This window comes from Salvia splendens, chromosome 13 (assembly GCF_004379255.2).
Source record: "Salvia splendens isolate huo1 chromosome 13, SspV2, whole genome shotgun sequence".
Taxonomy (NCBI): domain Eukaryota; kingdom Viridiplantae; phylum Streptophyta; class Magnoliopsida; order Lamiales; family Lamiaceae; genus Salvia; species Salvia splendens.
Window position 1 is genome coordinate 25,128,151 of NC_056044.1, and position 19,975 is coordinate 25,148,125.

The following is a 19,975-nucleotide window of genomic DNA, read 5'->3' on the forward strand; positions in this document are numbered from 1 at the left end:
CAATTATGAAATATAAAAGTACGTAGTATATAAACATGCTATCAAAGTTGGACTCCACTCATTGTGTTTGTCCAATTTGAACTGAACAAAAACTCAACCCATAATTTGCATATGGTGATTTTTGGACACGTATTTATTCCGTTACACATATGATTTTGATTACAAAACAACACCTTTAGGTTTGAGAAAAATAAAAATCCTTCAAAGACGTACACACGAATGCACGATTGGCACCTTTTAATTATGAGAACCAACCTCTCTATGTAGAGATAAAGAGGTTAATTTATGTAAATGGAAAAACAAGAAGCTTCAATCAACTTTTTTTCTAATAATTTGTGCACCATATATTTTATTTAAGTGCGTGAACCGTCTTCATCAGTACTAGCTGGGATAATCAATATTCAAGTAGTGCAACTGCCAATTTGTTAGCATCAATTATTGAAACAAATAGACAAGAGTCACAAAGACAAACACGTAATTTTTCTTAGTGTTTTTCATGCTTGCGAAATTCCCCCTCAGAAAAAGTTTTTTCATGCTTCAAAGGGAATATTTCCATTCATATGAAATTCAAAATCAAATTCGAGGTTAGCATATTTTATTATACTAATATATTTACACAATAAACCAAGTCCAATATTTAGTAGTAACAAATAGTATAATTAAACATTTTCGAACAAAAAATTCAAACAAGATATTAAGCTGCTGAATTTGTTCCCTAAATTGTATGACAAGCTATGGTAATAGTTTGTGTAGTTAATCTAATTTAATTAGTTGGAGGAAAAGATCAACAACAGGCATCATTAATTCTCTAATGATAAACATTTACATGTGGTTCTAGACATAAAATTCAATTAGTAAAGAACATAGACTAATTTAGCCCCAATTGTGATGGAACAGTCACCAAAACACTTCACGCCATCTTTTAGAGAATAGAGTATAAAATTAAAAAGGGTTACATTTCATGTAATGCACCAATTGCCTATTAGTCGTTCATAAAGGTCATATATATTTTTCGTATCAAGAGAAATCAACAATAACTATAGATTATTATGATACACAAATATATTGTATCTGGAAAAAATAAAGCACTATATTGTAACAATAAGCTTTATTCAATATTTTCCCGAATGAGAATTTTATACTCTAAGCTTCAATATATATATATTGCACTTTCTCTTTCTTATATACAATTGAAAATTGCAACTTTAAAAATCTAGATATGGATCATGTTTACATGAGGGAGCATCCGTTAGGGTTCTCATCGCTGAACATGTTGTCGTTCGCGTTCGTGTTCATGTCCAAGTACGTGGGTGGAGGCATAGGAGGCCCGTAATAGCCCGTATTTGTATGACTATGATGATGATGCATGCTATAATCTTGATGCCCATAATTTAGGTTGTGCTTCATCATCGGCATGGCATAGTGCGTTTGTGGATTGTAACTACTATGATACTCCATCTTGCTCATCTCCACCTTAGTTTCGCCACCACCGGCAACCATTAGTTTTGATTCGGCTTCTTTTTTGTCGCCACCACCCTCTTTTTGCTTAGCACCACTTTCTCCAACGATGTCACTTTTCTTGCCTTTGTTTTCTTGTTCTCCGCCACTAGCTTTTTCTTTGCTGTCGACAGCTGCAACTTCGTTCTCTACTACGGTGGTCGTGGTGGTGGTGGTGGCACCATCGGCCTTCTTTGGAGTAACAATCTCTACTCCTCTTTTTAGCTTCTCTCTTACATATGTAACCAAACCATTCACGTCCATTGTTCCGATCACAATTATTAAAGACTTTTGCAGATCAGTTGTTAGTGAACCAATGCCTGTCATAATGAAATTTACCATGAATCAGTTGTTAGTGAATCAATTATGGAGTGTACATTCTTGTACTAAAATGATTAGGGACACCTACCATGATGACAATATTGGAGCTTAGTATTAATTATTTTATGAAATTCTCATTTTATACTACCGATTAATACTCCTATCAATCAACGTCACAACTCTATTATCTCAAATAATAAATATGCGCGCAAGTAGTAGTACAAAATAAAATAATGCAAGTAGATAGGAGACCTAACTCACCATCAAAATTCTTAATTATAATCCGTTTGATTTTATCAGCGCATTCGTCACAGTGCAATTTGGTTTTCATTGTCACAGTGCTAACAACTGCCTGAAATCACATTACAACCAACAAAACAAATAAAAACTACTAATTATTTGACTAATTAAAATACACATATTACCTTTTTGGGGCTGTTAGTATCAACAGGCTGGGGTATGTTGTGATCAGCTCCGGCAGCGGCGTTGTTGGGGTGAGGAGAGATAAGGTCGACCTTCTTCTTGGTCTTGATTTCAAGCTTTTCCCGGAGCCAAAGGGGGTCCACATTGCCCGTCACAGTCAATCTCTTGGCGTCACACTCGGCCTTCACCGTCTCCACACCTTTCACAAATTGCAATTATTTTCGCCTATCTAACTTTACCTAAACTCCTATTTCATTAACTACTCTTATTAATTTGTTTGCAATTAAATTTTAATTGATTCAAGCCAACGCTAAATAGATTACTTCTTTGGTAACGAACAAATCAAGAAAGCCGATTTCACCATTTATTTACTCATTTTCTAATATAATATCTACTAGTACTAAATACATGAATGAATCTCGTCATGCACATATTGAAATAATGTATTTCTGAAACATTTCTTAGAAAATAATGATTTGTAAAATCTAACTAAATATCCATTAATTAGTGTTATCATTTATCAGCAGCGAAATCACATTTCACTAACCACACTAGTAATGCCACCTAATTTTTATTCCACTGCAAATCTTGTGCACCTAACACTAAAGATTAAGTATTGATAATTTGTTAATTAGTACTCCTACCTTGTAAATGGGCAACGGAGCGTCTGACTTTTTTGGCACAGCCTTGGCAATGTAGATCCAACTTCAACACCACCGTGATGGGACCCACTATTTTCTCTCCGCCTTCCGCCGCCGCCGCCGCCTTCTTCTCTCCTTCATTCTTTACCTCAACCTTCTGAAAACACACACTCATCATCACAATGAGTACAAAACGGGAGGCTATAAGGATTGTGATAATTAAGGGATAGCTCGGAGATTAATTACCTCGCCCATTTGCTGCAAGAATTATGATTTTCTGTTTTTTATTTTTATTTTTATTTTTATTTTTTGGAGTAAATATTTGTTTGAAGAGAGAAAGGGTGGCAATCTCTGAGATATATAGAGCTGAGTTTTTGTACAAGTCATGTGGGGCCAGGACATATTTTAGAAAAATAAATTTTATACTATTGAATTAATAAATGGATGCATGTATCATGTATGGATGTGAGTGGGCATGAGAGTCACGAGTCATGATTAGAGTGTCCACTATGGGAGCGGCTCGGCGGTCGCCGAAGAGGGGTGTGGGGCGAGGCGGGAGGCGCGGCGGTCATAGTGGCTGGGGTGGCCGCCGCGCCTGAGGACGGGGGAGGGGGGCGGAAACGGCTTCGCCGCGTGCGGGGCGAGGACGCGGCTGGTGGGGGGTGAGGCGCGCCTATAGGCGCGGCGGTCATAGTGACCGCAGCTTCCGGCGCGGCGGTCGACGCGTGCAAAATTTTTTATTTTTTATTTTTCCTTTTTCCTCTATAAATACAACCATTCCCCACTTATTTTTACCATTTCCACAACAATCATTCAACATCTCGGCTCTCTAAAAAATGCACCGAGGAGACGACGAATCACCCGACTCTCAGGAATCGGGATATGGCAGCAATCCGTCAAACCAGTTGAATATTCGTTGTATAATTTTACCACCTTCCAATACAACGAATATTCGGCCCTAATTACCTCGTTTTCTATTTATTTTACACTGCAATTATTTAAATTACACTTCATTAAAATAAAAAATATTTTAAAATGAAAATTGATTATAAAATTTGGGGGCTATTGGAGGTGTCCACTATAGTGGCGGAAATAGAATTTTGGGGCTATGGACAAAAATCCGGGGCTATGGACAAAAAACTGGGGCGGGGCTATTGGGCGTGTCCACCTTATAGTGGACACCCTTAGACATGGAATTCATTTCAAATCCAGCTAATCTTGACTAATCCATGACATGTTTCTCATTTTTCCTTCTAATTCTGTCCCATTAACAAATGAGAGGGAAAAAAGATCAGTTATCTACTAGTGTATTGTCCTTTAATTAGAGCACCCACAATGGGGCGCTCGATGGCACGCCCGATGTGTGCCATCGTCTTCGGGCGCGACTGATGGCTCCATTATTGATACCCGGACGATGGCACGCCCTACGCCCACGTCCTAAGATTCGGGAGCAGAAGAAGCGCAAACGAAGGCCATCGTCCGCGCCATCAGGCACCATTGTGGGCTCCGCGGACGATAGGCTCAGACGATGGCACGCGTTTTTGAAATTTTTTTCCGAATCTTGTCTATTTAAACCTTGTTTCTCATTCACTTGTTCATACGAACATCTCGCCTCTCTCATTTCTCTCATCTCTCACATTTCTACCTCTCTTACATACCAAAATGAACCACGACGACGACACCACTAGTTCCTCGGAGGAAGGTAGTCCTACCAGGGATGCCTTAGATCCAGCTGTTGAAGAGGCCATGGCGGAATGCTTAGCCGAACTGCAGCGCGAGGAGCCGGCAGCGGCGGCGGAGCGGATCCACAGGCCTATTCGACGTCGGACGGTTGTCCGACGCGACCACGCCGCAGCTCACCAACGTCTGGTTGCAGACTATTTTGCAGAGCAACCACGGTGGGGCCCGACTATTTTTTGCCGCCTGTTTAGAATGCCGCGTTACCTTTTTCTCAGCATTGTCCGGATGTTGGAGTCACGTGATGAATACATGACATATCGGGAAGATGGCGTCGGCAGACCCGGCCTTACACCGTTGCAAAAGTGCACGGCTGTACTCCGCCAGTTGGCCTACGGCACCACGACGGACATTTTTGACGAGTACCTCCACGTCGGGGAGACAACAGGCCGGGAGTGCCTGAAGAGATTTTGTAGGGGAATTGTGGAAGCCTACGGGGACACATATTTGAGCAGGCCGACTGCTGTTGATTGCCAGGGCCTGATAAAAATGCACGAGACGGTGCACGGCTTTCCTAGGATGCTAGGGAGCATCGACTGTATGCACTGGGAGTGGAAGAATTGTCCGAAGGCGTGGAGAGGTCAATTCACTAGTGGACACAAGGGCAGCCACCCGACTATGATCCTCGAAGCCGTCGCTGACTATCGGCTTTGGATCTGGCATGCTTACTTCGGTGTAGCCGGGTCGAACAACGACATCAATGTCCTCAACTCATCTACCCTCTTCACCGAGCAATGCAATGGCAACGGCCCAGCCATCGAGTTCACTGCCAACAGGCGCCAATACCACATGGGGTACTACTTGGCCGATGGCATATACCCACAGTAGCCTGTTTTTGTGAAGACGACCAGCTGCCCAATTGGTGAGAAGAGGGTTTTATTTGCGCACAAGCAGGAGGCGGCGCGGAAGGATGTCGAGCGGGCATTTGGTGTGCTCCAAGCACGGTGGGCAATAGTGAAAGGGCCGGCTCGTCTCTGGTTCAAGGAAGTCATCGCCGATGTCATGTATGCGTGCATAATCATGCACAACATGATAGTCAAGCGTGAAGGTGGGAGCATCACCGACTGGAACGATGATGAAGGTGCATCTAGCTCGTCCGGCACGGCGACCGCGCCCACCGCTAGAGGATTACCGACGGGCTTCAATGAGGTTCTATCTAGACAGGCCTCAATGCGCAACCAACAAGACCATGCTCAGCTCATGAACGACATGATTAAAGAAGTGTGGGCCCGTAACCGCCGTCACTGAGTTTGCGTATTTTTTTAATTCGTATGGTAATATATTAATTTTTATAAATGAAATGAAGTTTTTTCCCAATTTTTATAGTTATTTAAATATTTAAATAAAAGAAAATGCATAGGGCACGTCTTAGGGCGCCCCATTGCAGGTGGGAGGGTAGGAGGATAAAAATGATGACGTGGTGGTGCATAAAGCGCGCCTAAAGGCGCCCCATTGCTAATATTGCAGGTGGGAGGGTAAGAGGATAAAAATGATTACGTTGCGGTGCATAGGGCGCGCCTTAGGGCGCCCCCATTGCTAAGAGCATCCGCAGCGGTGGCGAAAGTCGCCACCGCCGTCCGCGCCGTTGGTAAGGCGAAGGACCGCCGCCGCTGCAGCCGCGCCACTGGCACGGCGCTGCTCGATGTATCGAGCACGTCCGTGCCAGCGGACGCACACGTGTCGCCCTCCCATTCGTCAACGGCATAGCCGTTGAGTTTAAAAAAATTTTATTTTTTTTTAAAATCGGTTTTTTAATTAAAAATCCATAAAAAATAAAAAAAAAATCACTTCCCCAAAAAAATATATCCGTTTATAACCGTTTTTTACACCTTTTTAATTTTTTTTTTCATTTTTTTTACCCCAAAAATACACACTTTCATCTATATATACCCCCAATTTCACTCCCAAAAATTCACACTTTCACTACACAATTCTCATCATCATTCTCTCATCTCCATTCTCATCTTCAATCTCTCATATCTATTTTCATCTTCCTCTCACACCCTACAACACCACTATGTCCGGTCAGGACGACAACCCAAGCGGCTCCCACGGTTGGAACCCCGAATGGTTCGGTTCGCAACCGTTTCCTAGTCCGGATACGGAATATTCGGCCCCTCCTCAAACCCAAGATTCGGGCGTTCCGGGTGGCTACCGGCCATACCCGGTCGACGACCAAGGTGGCTCTGATGGGCGATACGGGTGGACTCCGGAGCCTAGGCCTCCCGTCCCTTCATTTTTAATTTTTAATTATGTAATTTTTAATTTTTAGGAGTTTAATTATGTAATTTTTAATTTTTAGTATTTTAATTATGTAATTTTTATTTTTAGGATTTTAATTATGTCTTTTTATTTTATTTGTAATTTGTAATTTTTATTGTGGTTTTTTTAATGAATTTTAGTATTATGAAAATGTTTTTGTGTAATTGAATTTTATATTAATTGTGCTCGTCCTTGCGGAAGAGCACAGTTGTGGGTGTTGTGCTCTTGCCAGAGAGCAGGCATGAATAGTACCGCCCGGGCCCACAACCGTGCCGCTGGCAAGAGCACGGTTGTGGGTGCTGTAATGCTCTAACAAATCGGAATTAATATGTAATTAACAAAATTTGGTAGCAACATTGCAGCACTTTTTGATCTTCGACTGCAAAGGGCTCGGACTGTTAAAACTCACAATCCGACTCTAATTCTAAAAAAATTCAATAGAATAAAATCATAGTAATATAGACGAAAGCATATTAAATTCAGTGGCGATGATCTAACTTCATTTTCTATCATTAAAGTTACTGTGTAAATTTAAGGCGAATCTCACTAGCATGAATGAATATCTACGAAGACAATAAAATGTTTATACTATGTTCCTAATTTAAGAGACGATAATATGTAAATCAAATATAAAAGGCCACATAAATTCATTGGTCGACATAAAAGTTGCATAATTAATATCTGTCGAATTTTGAGAATTAATTAGGGGTGGGAAATTATACCGAAATACCGGACTTACCGTACCGGAAAAATAGCGAAAATACCGATTTTTCGGTATACCGTAGTTCCCGGTACGGTAATTGTTTCGGCACGGTAACGGTATCAATTTTTCTATACCGCGGTATACCGTGGATTCGTTATACCGTGGATTCGGTATACCGGTATACCGATACATTTAAATCCAGTTCTGCGTTTCTGCGTTTATTGTTTCGGCACGCTTCGGTATACAGTTCGGTATACCGGTATACCGATACATTTAAATCCAGAACTGGATTTAAATACAGAAACGCATAGAAGCATGCTTTAAATACAGCATACCGAATCCACGGTATAACGAATCCACGGTATACCGCGGTATAGAAAAATGCGTTTCTGTATTTAAATCCAGTTCTGCGTTTCTGTATTTAAATCCAGTTTCTGTATTTAAATCCAGTTTTAGAAGAGTCCATGCATGCTTTATTTTTTCACTTCTCTGCATTCACCCATTAATAATAGTTTTGGTTGTACTGGGAAGTTGCTGTGCAAATCAACACCATTGGATTAAAAGATCTAACGACCTCCGTTTGACATTTGTTCTACGTTTAAGAATGGTTCTACGTTTAAGAATGGTTCTATCTTGATCACAATATATATATATATATATAGAGGTGTGATCAAATACAAACTCTCTAAAATATAAACTATACAAACTATGTCACCGGAGTGTACAAATTCTGTCACCGGAGTGTACAAATTATGTCAACGGACTGTACAAATTCTGTCACCGGGGGTCGATGTCAACGGAATGTACAAATTATGTCACCGGGGGGGATGTACGGAGTGTACAAATTCTGTCGACGGGGGTGTCCAAATTCTGATTTTTCGATGTCAAAATGTTGACATTAGAAAAATCTCTTATATTAACCGTTGATTAATTGTATTAAGTGAGTATGATTAAAGTTTGTATAGTTTGTATTTTAGAGAGTTTGTATTTTATCACACACCCATATATATATATATATATATATATATATATATATATATATGTATATATATATATAGTGTTGTATTATATACCAAACTAGTTTAAAACACTAAACGTCAAACACATCATTATATAATAACGCGGAGTTCATTACAACTTTATTTGTAGTTCATTATAGGGAATTCTGAGATTTAAAAACAATGACATCATCATGTATAGTTTAGAAATCTGAAGTTCATTATAAGTTTGTTATTAGTTCATTATAATGAACTCCAGGTTATCATATAATGATGTTGTGCGGCGTTTAAGGTTTAAGAGTGGTTTGGTATTGATCACGGTCCTATATATATATATATATATATATATATATATATATATATATATATATATATATATATATATATATATATATATATGGGGTGCATTATAATGATAACCCCAATTTCCGTAATAACCCTATAACTAAATCTGGACCACACATTTTTAAAATCACGTTGTCTAGATTCAAACTTAGCTTTCCTTCATAAAAAAGGCGCAGAGGGTAAATATGTCATTTCGCTTATTTAATTTCTTAATTTCGCTCATGATAAAATTTACGTATCCAAATTTCGCTCATTTAAATACGTAAAATCTTATTTCCCATGATATACATATCTATGAGGTTCAGTTACACGTATGTATGAGGTTCAGTTATACGTAAAATCTTATTTCCCATGATATACAAATTTCGCTCATTTAAATACGTAAAATCTTATTTAAGTATCATTTTATCATTTTATCAGTCAAAAGTATCATTTTATCAACTCAGAGTATCATTCTATCCGACAAAACTATCATTCTATGCAATAAACCTAACATATATCATTTTATCATTTTATCAGTCAGTCAAAAGTATCATTTTATCAACTCAGAGTATAATTCTATACGGCAAAACTATCATTCTATGCAATAAACCTAACATATATCATTTTATCATTTTATCAGTCAGTCAAAAGTATCATTTTATCAACTCAGAGTATCATTCTATCCGGCAAAACTATCATTCTATGCAATAAACCTAACATATATCATTTTATCATTTTATCAGTCAGTCAAAAGTATCATTTTATCAACTCAGAGTATCATTCTATCCTGGAAAACTATCATTCTATGCAATAAACCTAACATATATCATTTTATCATTTTATCAGTTAGTCAAAAGTATCATTTTATCAACTGAGAGTATCATTCTATCCGGCAAAACTATCATTCTATGCAATAAACCTAACATATATCATTTTATCATTTTATCAGTCAGTCAAAAGTATCATTTTATCAACTCAGAGTATCATTCTATCCGGCAAAAATATCATTCTATGCAATAAACCTAACATATATCATTTTATCAGTCAGTCTTAAGTATAATTTTATCAACTCAGAGTATCATTCTATCCGGCAAAACTATCATTCTATGCAATAAACCTAACATATATCATTTTATCATTTTATCAGTCAAAAGTATCATTTTATCAACTCAGAGTATCATTCTATCCGGCAAAACTATCATTCTATGCAATAAACCTAACATATATGATTTTATCATTTTATTAGTTAGTCAAAAGTATCATTTTATCAACTCAGAGTATCATTCTATCCGGCAAAACTATCATTCTATGCAATAAACCTAACATATATCATTTTATCATTTTACGTGATATTTGGCGAAATTCAGAAATTAAATGAGGGAAATGACATATTTACCCCCGCGCTTTTTTTATGAAGTAAATCTAAGTTTGAATCTCAACCACAAGATTAGAAAATATGTGTGGTTCAGATTTGGTTATAGGGTTATTACGTGATTTAGAGGTTATCATATGATCACAACTCTCTCTCTCTCTCTCTCTATATATATATATATATATATATATATATATATATATAGTTGTATATATATATATATATATAGTTGTATTCAAATCCTTTTCCCATAATTTCTCCTTCTAAATCTCATGCGTTGATTTATGGTAATCCTATGGACTAACTTATTTGCTGAAATCATTAAATTTAATCCATATTAAATACGTAAAGGGCAATAGAGAGAATCAACAATATGGTTGTTAAGGAAATATCCATGATTTACTCCCTCAAAAATCTTTGCGGTTTTTTTCCAATCTCACGCTCCAGAATTCTCTCTCTCCCTACTCCTTCTCTTCACGCTTTACTCCCTCAAAAATATTTACCGGCGTTGCTGTGGTCGACGCATGCTCAGTATTATAAATGTCTGCTGTAGGCGTTGTGGCAGTCATCGTTCTCTCGATAATGGAAGAAGGTAATTTTTCTCTTTCCGTTCTTGTTTACGTATCGGAGATGTTAAATTCAATCAACATTAGTTACAGTTTTCGTTCGTTGTAGAGCAGAAAATTCGTGTTTTGTGTCGTCGTGTCTCACTATGTTTATTTTGAAACATGATTTCCATGTTTTGATAAGGTGGAGTTTAGGTTTTCTTCATTCCTCTAGGGTTGCCCCAATTATGGGGGCTAGGATTGTAGTATATTGTGTGAAACACAAACTCTACGAAGGACCGCGAGTATGATGAAGGTCTTAGTTTTCGTCGTGGCTAGGTTAGTAGTTTAAATCGCTTCGAATAATGCACCAAATATGAATATGCAATGGATGTTATTGCCTATATAATGCATGATATGTAAACGACAATGATTAGGTTTAATGAGCCGGTCGTCGTAGCTCACTATGTTTATATGGAAACATGATTTCCAGGTTTTGATATGGTGGGGTTTAGGTTTTCTTCATTCCCCTAGGGTTGCCCAATGCACAAGAACCTACGTTGCCCAATGCCCAATGCCCAGATGCAGTTGATTTGAAAGAAATGACATGGAAGCAGACAAGAGGATTAAGTTGGGTGGTGATGAACAAGACCAGTACATATACAATCAACGTGCTCGTGTGTATTGTCTGCTGTTACTTGGTGGTCTGTTGATCCCGAACGCCTCCGGTAATAAAATTCCATTCTTCTACCTTCAATTTTTGTTGGATGTAGAACAATGTGGTAGATATAGCTGGGGTGGTGCGACTGTTGCATGCTTGTACCACAATCTATGTGAAGCTGCACTTGGTAAGAGGACCGATGTAGGGGGAGCTCTTACTTTGTTACAGCTGTGGGCTTGGGAGAGAATCCCAATTATTAGACCGAAGAAGCTAAATCCCATGCCCATAGACTACATACCACGTGCAGTCGCGTAAGTTGTTCACTAATTACTTTTTAAGCATATTTTTTATTAATTTCCGTGTTATTCGCTCATAATTTAATTTTTGTAGATGGACTGGTCCGGCCTCTTATGTAAGAGCACCCGGACATTGCATTGAAACTTTTAGAGATCAGTTCTCCAGAATGCACGCCAATCAAGTAATTTACATAACCTAAATTATTGTTTGTTTGATGTTTTGATTGAACTTGTTTTGACTAAATTTGTTTCATATGTAGTTTATTTGGATGCCGTATGACACACGAAATCTGCCGGATGTTTGTGTTGCCGGTCGTCCTATATGGACGTCGATCACAACACTTATTTGCTGGAATATGATTGAGCCACATTGTCCACAGCGAGTGTTGTGATAATTTGGGATTGTCCAACCGTATATCCCTCTTGTCGACCGGTTCCATGGAACTGATTTTGCGAAACAGGATCGACGTGGTAAATCTAGCCGGAATTGGGCAGAGTGGCACGCCAATCATATACAGGCTTGGGATAATAGGGAGAACATGTTGTGGAGTGATTTGGAGCCTACTGCAACCGATGAATATATGAATTGGTTTCGCCAAATAACTGTGGTGTATTTAACCTAACCTGGCGTGCATGCTGAAGAGGGCTTCCACGAAACGGCATCTTCTCATAACTTCGCGGTAAGTTGCAAAACTATTAATTATTTCAATTCATATTATGATATGTAATTAACTTTGAAAATTGTAGGTGGAGACGCTTCACAACATACGCCACTTTCTAAGTGGCCAAGATATGTCAGAACATCCGGCTTTGAAAACCATTTCGAGGATGGTTGAAGATGGACTGCAGATATCCGGTGAGGCTGAGCTGATGGACTACTGTCATTCACAGCGCTCTGCAATGGACATGGGCGTCCCCGTAAGGCAAAAGGGAAAACGACGAACCAAGAAGAAAACTGTCTGCGGAGTGTCGTCATCTCAGTTAGTACATGACTCCGATGACGATTTTGTGGATCCACCTCCACCTAGATCTGCAGTTCGAGGCCGGCATTCTGTCAGCCATACCGGTGGTACAGGAGAAGATATTGGCCTCAGTGATGTCCACGCTTCTCCACCGCGGTCGTCTGTGCGAGATGATTTTTTTGGGGTGGATCTAGAGAACGTTGTTGTTCAAGATACTCCTCCCTCTAGGATCCCAAGATCTACATCCAGAATTGGGAAGGGGATACGAGGCTTGTTTATGCGGAAAGGGCGAGATGATTAAACTAAACCACAACTATTTGTATTTGATGATGCAATTGATGTTCGTGTTTTTTCATTGAGTTGAACTCTTTATATTAGTAATTTGATACATCCTCTTTTTAAACTTATTTATGTTGATAATTTGATACATCCTCTTGTTATACTTATTTATCGGGATGAAAAATGGAAACTTGCAATTTCATTCAACCAGTCTGACCAAAGATGCCGTCAAATTTGGCGTGTTATATAGTGTGACCAAAAACGCCAATCTCAATGACGTGTATAACTTGGAGAATTCTTGTTCTTTTTTTCCATGACGGAAGGCAACATTCTGTATAGACTCGCCGACGGAGTTGGCGTTTTATGAAACACGCCAACATGGTTGGCGTTTTTAGGAAAACACGCCAATCGCAATGGCGTGTATACCTTGGGAGAATTTTTGGCCTTTTTTCCCACGACGGAATGCAACATTCTGTAAAGACTCGCCGGCGGAGTTGGCGTTTTTTAAAACACGCCTACAGGACTGGCGGTTTTATGAAGCACGCCAATCGTGTTAGCGTTTTATCACGTAATACGCTAACCTAGTTGGCGTGTTTTAACTTAACTGTATTTGGAGAAAATACGAGCAAAATACGAAGGCATTGTAAAACGCCAACTATGTTGGCGTTTTTACGTATAGACACGCCAGTACCATTGGCGTTTTCACTTATAGACACGTCAGTTTCATTGGCGTTTTTCCCATATATGGAATAGATAACAAAATGAGTACATTTTCGTTATTTTAAAGGCAAACTCTCCTAGAAACCCGATTTTCTCATCAGAATTCAAGGTAGCTTCAATTAGAGGATAAAGATCTGTAGATACAGATGTGATGGCCGTACATAAAATATCAGAGGAATGCACTCTAGAAAGAGCACTAGCTACTACATTTTTAGCCCCTTTCTTATAGGTAATTTCGAAGTCATAAGCCACTAGTTTGGAGAGTCAGCTCAACTGGCCTGGAGTAGAGAGTTTCTGCTACAGTAGGTGTGCCAGTGTTTTATGATCAGTGTGCACCTCAAAAGGGTGATTACTCAAATAATGACTCCAATAAGTCACTACAAATACAATGGCTAAGAGCTCCTTATTATACACAGATAATTGTTTGTGCCTTGAAGAAAAAGTTTTGCTAATAAAGGATAAAGGGTGACCTTCCTGCATAAGAACAACCCATATACCATAGCTTGAAGCATCAGTCTCAACCACAAAATGGAAGAGAAAATTCAGGCAGAGCCAGCACTGGAGGGCTCATCATAACAGCTTTCAATTCCAGAAAGACCAAGTCAGCAGCCTCATTCCATTGGAAAGCATCTTTCTTGAGTAGATCAGTTAATGGCTTGCATATGAAACCATAGTTTCTGATAAATTTCCTGTAGTATCCAGTGAGCCCTAAGAATCCCCTCATTTAGTAATATCAGTAGGTATGGGCCACTCTTGCATTGCTTGTAGCTTCTTAGGATCAGTTGCCACTCCTTCTCTTGATATAATGTGGCCTAAGTATTTAATTTGTTGTCTTCCAAAATCACATTTATTTCTCTTTGCATACAGTGAGTGTTCCCTCAGTTTATCAAAGACTAGTTTCAAGTGAGTCAGATGAGCTTCCACATTACTGCTGTAAACTAGTATATCATCAAAGAATACTAGAACAAACCTTCTCAAATATGACTGAAAGATATCATTCAAGAGGCTCTGAAAGGTTGCTGGTGCATTAGTCAGCCCAAATGGCATGACAGTGAACTCATAGTGACCATCATGAGTTTTAAAAGCAGTCTTAGAGATGTCATCTTTTTCCATCCTTATCTGGTGGTAACCTGCTCTTAAATCGATTTTAGAAAACACAGCAGCACCATGAAGCTCTTCCAATAGTTCATCAATCAATGGTATTGGGTATTTATCTTTCACAGTGACTTTATTCAGCCTTCTGTAATCAATACACATCCTCCAAGATCCAGCTTTCTTCTTAACTAACACCACAGGGGATGAGAATGGGCTAGTGCTAGGTTGTATAAACCTTGCTTAAGCAGATCAGAAACCATTTTCTCAATGATATTTTTCTGTACAACAGTGTGCCTATAAGGTCTTGAGTTCACTGGAGAAGCACCATTAGTGAGAACTATCTGGTGATTGTGAGATCTCAGTGGAGGTAGAGTCTTAGGTTCGTAAAAAATAGAGTTCTGGTTTTCCAGGAATTCTTGAATTTAAGAAGGAATTCCTAGCTTCAACTCATCACTTTCAGCGGACAAGAGGCCTGAGTTCTCTTCCTCCACCAATTTGATGCAGCAAAGTTGAACATGTTGACAGTTAGAGATGAGCTTACTCATTTCTTTTTCAGATACAGTTTGAACTTGTTGTTTCGGTTGCCCTCCTTTTAATACATGCTTCTTTCCCAATAGTTTGAATTCCATGATTAGGTGCTTAAAATCCCAATGGATAACACCCAATGTTTTTCAGCCACTGAATTCCAAGTACCATATCACAATTGCCTAGAGGCAGCAGCAGAACATCAGTAATGAAGGCAGTATCCTTCAACATCCATTTCAATCCTTTGCACATCGAATCACACTCCAATCTATTTCCATCTTCCACGTCCACCATGACTGGTTTGACTTGAGTTAATGTTAAGTTCAAACGTTTAGCCAAATGGAGATCCAGAAAGTTGTGTGTGCTACCAGAATCAATAAGGATATGTACAGTCCTTTTACCCACTCTTCCTAAGATTCTCACGGTTCTAAATCCTTTAGAAACTAAACCATTAATAGCATGAATAGAGATCAGAGGGTTATCCTCATCATCACATTGCTCTTCATCATTACATTCAACTTCATCAACTACACATTCTCCAGCCACAGAATCATCCACCTCTAAGATGTATAGTTGTTTCCTAGCACATCTATGACCTCTTTCAAATTTCTCATCACAGCCATAGCATAAGCCTTTAGCTCTATAATCAGCCATCTGTTCTTCAGTCAACACACGCCTATTTTTAAAAACATGCATAGTAGGTGTTGGCAACAAAGGTGGATTACCAAAGATTTTGGACTCCTGACTACCAAATTTCTTAGAGGAATTAGAAGAAAACCCCTACCGAGCAGGACTAGACATATCCTGAAGCCTAGCTAGAGCATAAGCATGGATTAAAGTTTGAGGCATAAACAATCGAACGACCTTTTGCACATAGGGTCGTAAACCATTGAAAAAATTACTAATAGCATCCGATTCAGAGAGAGATACTCGTCCCAACAATAGCTCAAATTTATCATGGCAATCAGAGAACGAATCCGTTTGCTTGAGAGAAAGTAGCTCTGTCATTGGATCGCCTAGAAGATGATCACCAAATTGTCCTTCCAGCGCTTGCAGAAACAGAGTCCACGGACTCGCCATTGGTAGATCCTGATATTTGGACCAGTTGTGGAACCATTGTAGTGCTCTACCTTCAAAATTGATCACAGCTAGGCACACTTTGGGGGTCCTCCGGTGTCAGATCCACCGTGAAGAAGTGATCGCAACGCAAAATCCAGCCAGCTAAGTCCTCGCCGGAGAAGATCGGAAAACCGACCTTGGATTAGCGTGTAGCGAAGTAAGGAGCTCGCGGTTGGCCGCCGCCATGGCCACCACCACCTCCCAGAGCCATCATTCTCGTCATCAGCTCATTCTGCTGCATTTGCAAAGCGATAAACTCTTCGCGAAGCTCTTTCATTTGCCGATCTCGCGATTGATCCAGATCCTCCCACCGATGATCAGCATCGGCGATTTTAGCTGATAGATCGGCCATAGCAGTCGTGAACATCTCTTCCAAGCGACGAGCATCACCTGATCGAGTATCAACCATAGCGGAAGCAGGATCGTGTGGATTGATACCACTTGGTACAAAATCGGGGCATCCGGTGATCAAAACAGAAACCGAGATCCTACCTATACACACTGAGCTACTAGAGGGAGAAGAGAGGGAAGAAGGAGAAGTAAATTGCATCAATTCATTCACATAATATCTGAATTGCAATCATGATCAGCTTATATAGCCTCTCATGCACACATAAGCAACAGAAATAACAACTCTAACTAACTAACTAACTCAGGTCCACGCCACATGTGCGTATGGTGATACAACTTACACGGTTCACGTGTTGCATGCCTCACGCAACACCTTATTTACTCTTCATCTCGCACTTATTCTTGTTCATTTCCTTTTCTCGCACCACATTTCCTCTTTCTTTTTGATTGAAAAAGATATTCACGAAATCTTTGTACTTTTACAGAATCATCGCAACTCAAATTAGTTATGTTACGTAGCCAAATTTTTTCGTTCAGACGTAAATACAACTATCCACAGCCCAGAATGCAATCCAGTCCAATATGTTGTAGAGCCATGGGCCCTTTTTTTATAATACTAACATTATAATCAAAATTTGTAATTTCAGTATGCTTAAAATGTCACGTTTTGCGATTATAACAATATAAAATTTTTTCCAAGTAGAGAAAATCATAATTACTCCCCCCGTCTCTTATAATTTGTCACAATTTGACCCAGCACGTATTCTAAGAAATGTAATAAAAAGTGGATTAAAAAGTTAGTGGCACGTGGATCATACTTTTATATACCCCCTCTGTCTCATGTTACTCGCACTTTTCATTTTATGCCGTAAATTTGAAATTGATTTTTAGTGTAATTAAATTAGAATTTTAAGTGTAATGAGACATCACTTAATAAGGGAGCTCTTAACTTAAACTAATATATTAATTAAATACATTAATTCTAACTTAAACTAGAAATAGTGTAAATAGTTTATGATGTGCCGAAATAGAATAGTGCAAGTAACATGGGACGAAGGGAGTATTAGTTTTGTAACAAATATGAGTATGAATGAGTTAGTGGAGTGTGTGGTCCACTATCAAAAATGGTAAAAGAAAAAGGTGATAAATTTTTAGGGATGGACGAAAAATAAGTGAAAAATTTTCAGGGACGGGGGGAGTACATGATTTGTTGCCTGATGTCATTCATTTTGGCTCACACGTGCGGGGCGTGCTAAATCTCTAAAATATGTCCCACGTCGACTTAGTGATGATCTTATATTATCTATATAAAGTGGATAACCCTCCCCTCTTATAAGTAGGGGTGGGTAGGTACGGTATATCTTACCGAAACCACCATACCGTATACCTTACCGTAAATACGGTATGCGAAAAAATCATACCTTTACCTTACCAAAGTTTTCGGTATACCGAACTTCGGTATACCTTATTTTCGGTATGACGAATTTCCTTACCAATACCGTACCTCATTTTCGGTATACCTTACCGAAGTTCGGTATACCTGACTTTCAACATCAATTAAAATAGAAAATTAGAGTTTTTAGAATATTATTTATATTTTATAATTTTAAAAATAAATTAAATATAATTTATTCATAATTATATTTATATTTCACAATAGATTTTATAATTTAAAAATATATAAAATATATTTTATATATAATTTTGCTTATATTTTTGTGGTATATACCTTAGTTTACGGTATATACCTTAATTTACGGTATATACCGAATTTCGGTATGGAGCGGTATACCGCGGTATTTGAAAATCCATACCGTTACCTTACCGAAATTTTTCGGTAAGGTATCATACCGTACCGAAAGTCACGGTATACCAAAAATTCGGTATTTTTGATATTTTTTCGGTACGATAAGGCCGGTATTTCGGTATTTCGGTATTTTTCCCCAGCCCTACTTATAAGGCCTTTTAATAGGGTGAAGAGCTCATATCTATTACTTCATCCGTCTCTGAAAATTTATCATTTATTTCTATTTTCGTCCGTTCCTAAAAAATTGTCATCTTTCACTTTTATAGGGACGGAGGGAGTATGCGTTACTCCTATAATCTTGACATTTAAACTCACGTTGGAGTATTGCAAAAAAATGGTGAAAGGTGTGTTAATTCGATAGTACAACTTTTCAAAGTAGTGAAGGAAATAAAATAAAATAAAATAAAATAAAATAAACCAGTTCACGTAATTTAATTATAAACTTTTGTAATTGATAGCGTCAGTAATTTATGCCCAGTACATGTGGGATAATTTGGTAGACATATACTAATTTGCATAGTATTGAAGAGTGTTGGTTCTACTTATTACAAGAGATAAAAGCCGGGCGTAATACAACCCAAAAGAAGGAATACAAGAAACGAAACTGAACTGAATTACAATGAAACAAATAAACCGTGAATGTTTAGCCGAGTCGAGGAGGCCTCTTCCCGCAAGACGAGATACGCCCCGGTAGTGCTCTTCGGTTTGGCGTTTCGTCCCCAAAGGTAAAACGGCTACGTCTCTATTGATGCAGCACCGCAATCAGTAGAGCTCCGGCGAACTGGATGGAGGAGAGGGCAGAGCTTCGACAGAAAGACAATGCAGAGAGAGGGAGAGAGCTTATGATGATGCAGAAGGCTTGTAATGGTGTGTCCTAATGCAGTGGTATGGCTAGCCTATTTATAGGCCAAGCCACCATGCAGGGTCAACCGAGCCATGAAGGCTCATCATGGCAGATTCGTAACCGCCGTCGGTTACGAGCGTGTGGCAGGCGTGTGCCTATCGCATGTGGAGCGTGTGGATTTCTCACGTGGCAGCCGTGACTGTGCCTCGCTTGACGACGTGTCAAGCCACTTGGATTGCTGACTCGGCGGTGGTCCAAAAAGAATAGTTTGGGCCAAGCCCCAAGCCCAAAGACCAATTGCCAAGATCCAAGCCCAAGCCCAAGATCGGGATCGGGCCCGGGCCCGGGCCGCGGGCCCGGGGCCCGCGGCCCGCGCCCACGCCCACGAGCACGGGCTCGGGCGGGGCGGGCGGCGGCGCGCGCGTGTGCGCGCGTGTGGGCTTTTTCACCCATCTTGATCCACTATAATTATTAAGTAACATAAAGTCAC

The 19,975-nt window shown here is 39.3% G+C and overlaps 1 protein-coding gene across 2 annotated transcripts; it reads right to left on the bottom strand.

Annotated features, from left to right (window-relative positions):
* Positions 1 to 1,101: 1,101 nt before the first annotated feature.
* Positions 1,102 to 3,236, bottom strand: LOC121762626 (heavy metal-associated isoprenylated plant protein 6-like). Of its 2 annotated transcripts, none has more exons than XM_042158581.1 (5): positions 3,129 to 3,236; positions 2,886 to 3,039; positions 2,255 to 2,440; positions 2,080 to 2,172; positions 1,102 to 1,817 (listed from the first exon to the last, which is right to left on the bottom strand). In XM_042158581.1, exons 1-5 carry the CDS (start codon positions 3,135 to 3,137, stop codon positions 1,231 to 1,233), a joined length of 1,029 nt encoding a protein of 342 aa, XP_042014515.1. In that variant the 5' UTR covers positions 3,138 to 3,236; the 3' UTR covers positions 1,102 to 1,230. The 2 variants fall into 2 exon arrangements, with proteins under 2 accessions (XP_042014515.1, XP_042014514.1); XM_042158580.1 differs by having other exon boundaries at positions 2,080 to 2,170; positions 2,244 to 2,440.
* Between the last annotated feature and the right edge of the window lie 16,739 nt (positions 3,237 to 19,975).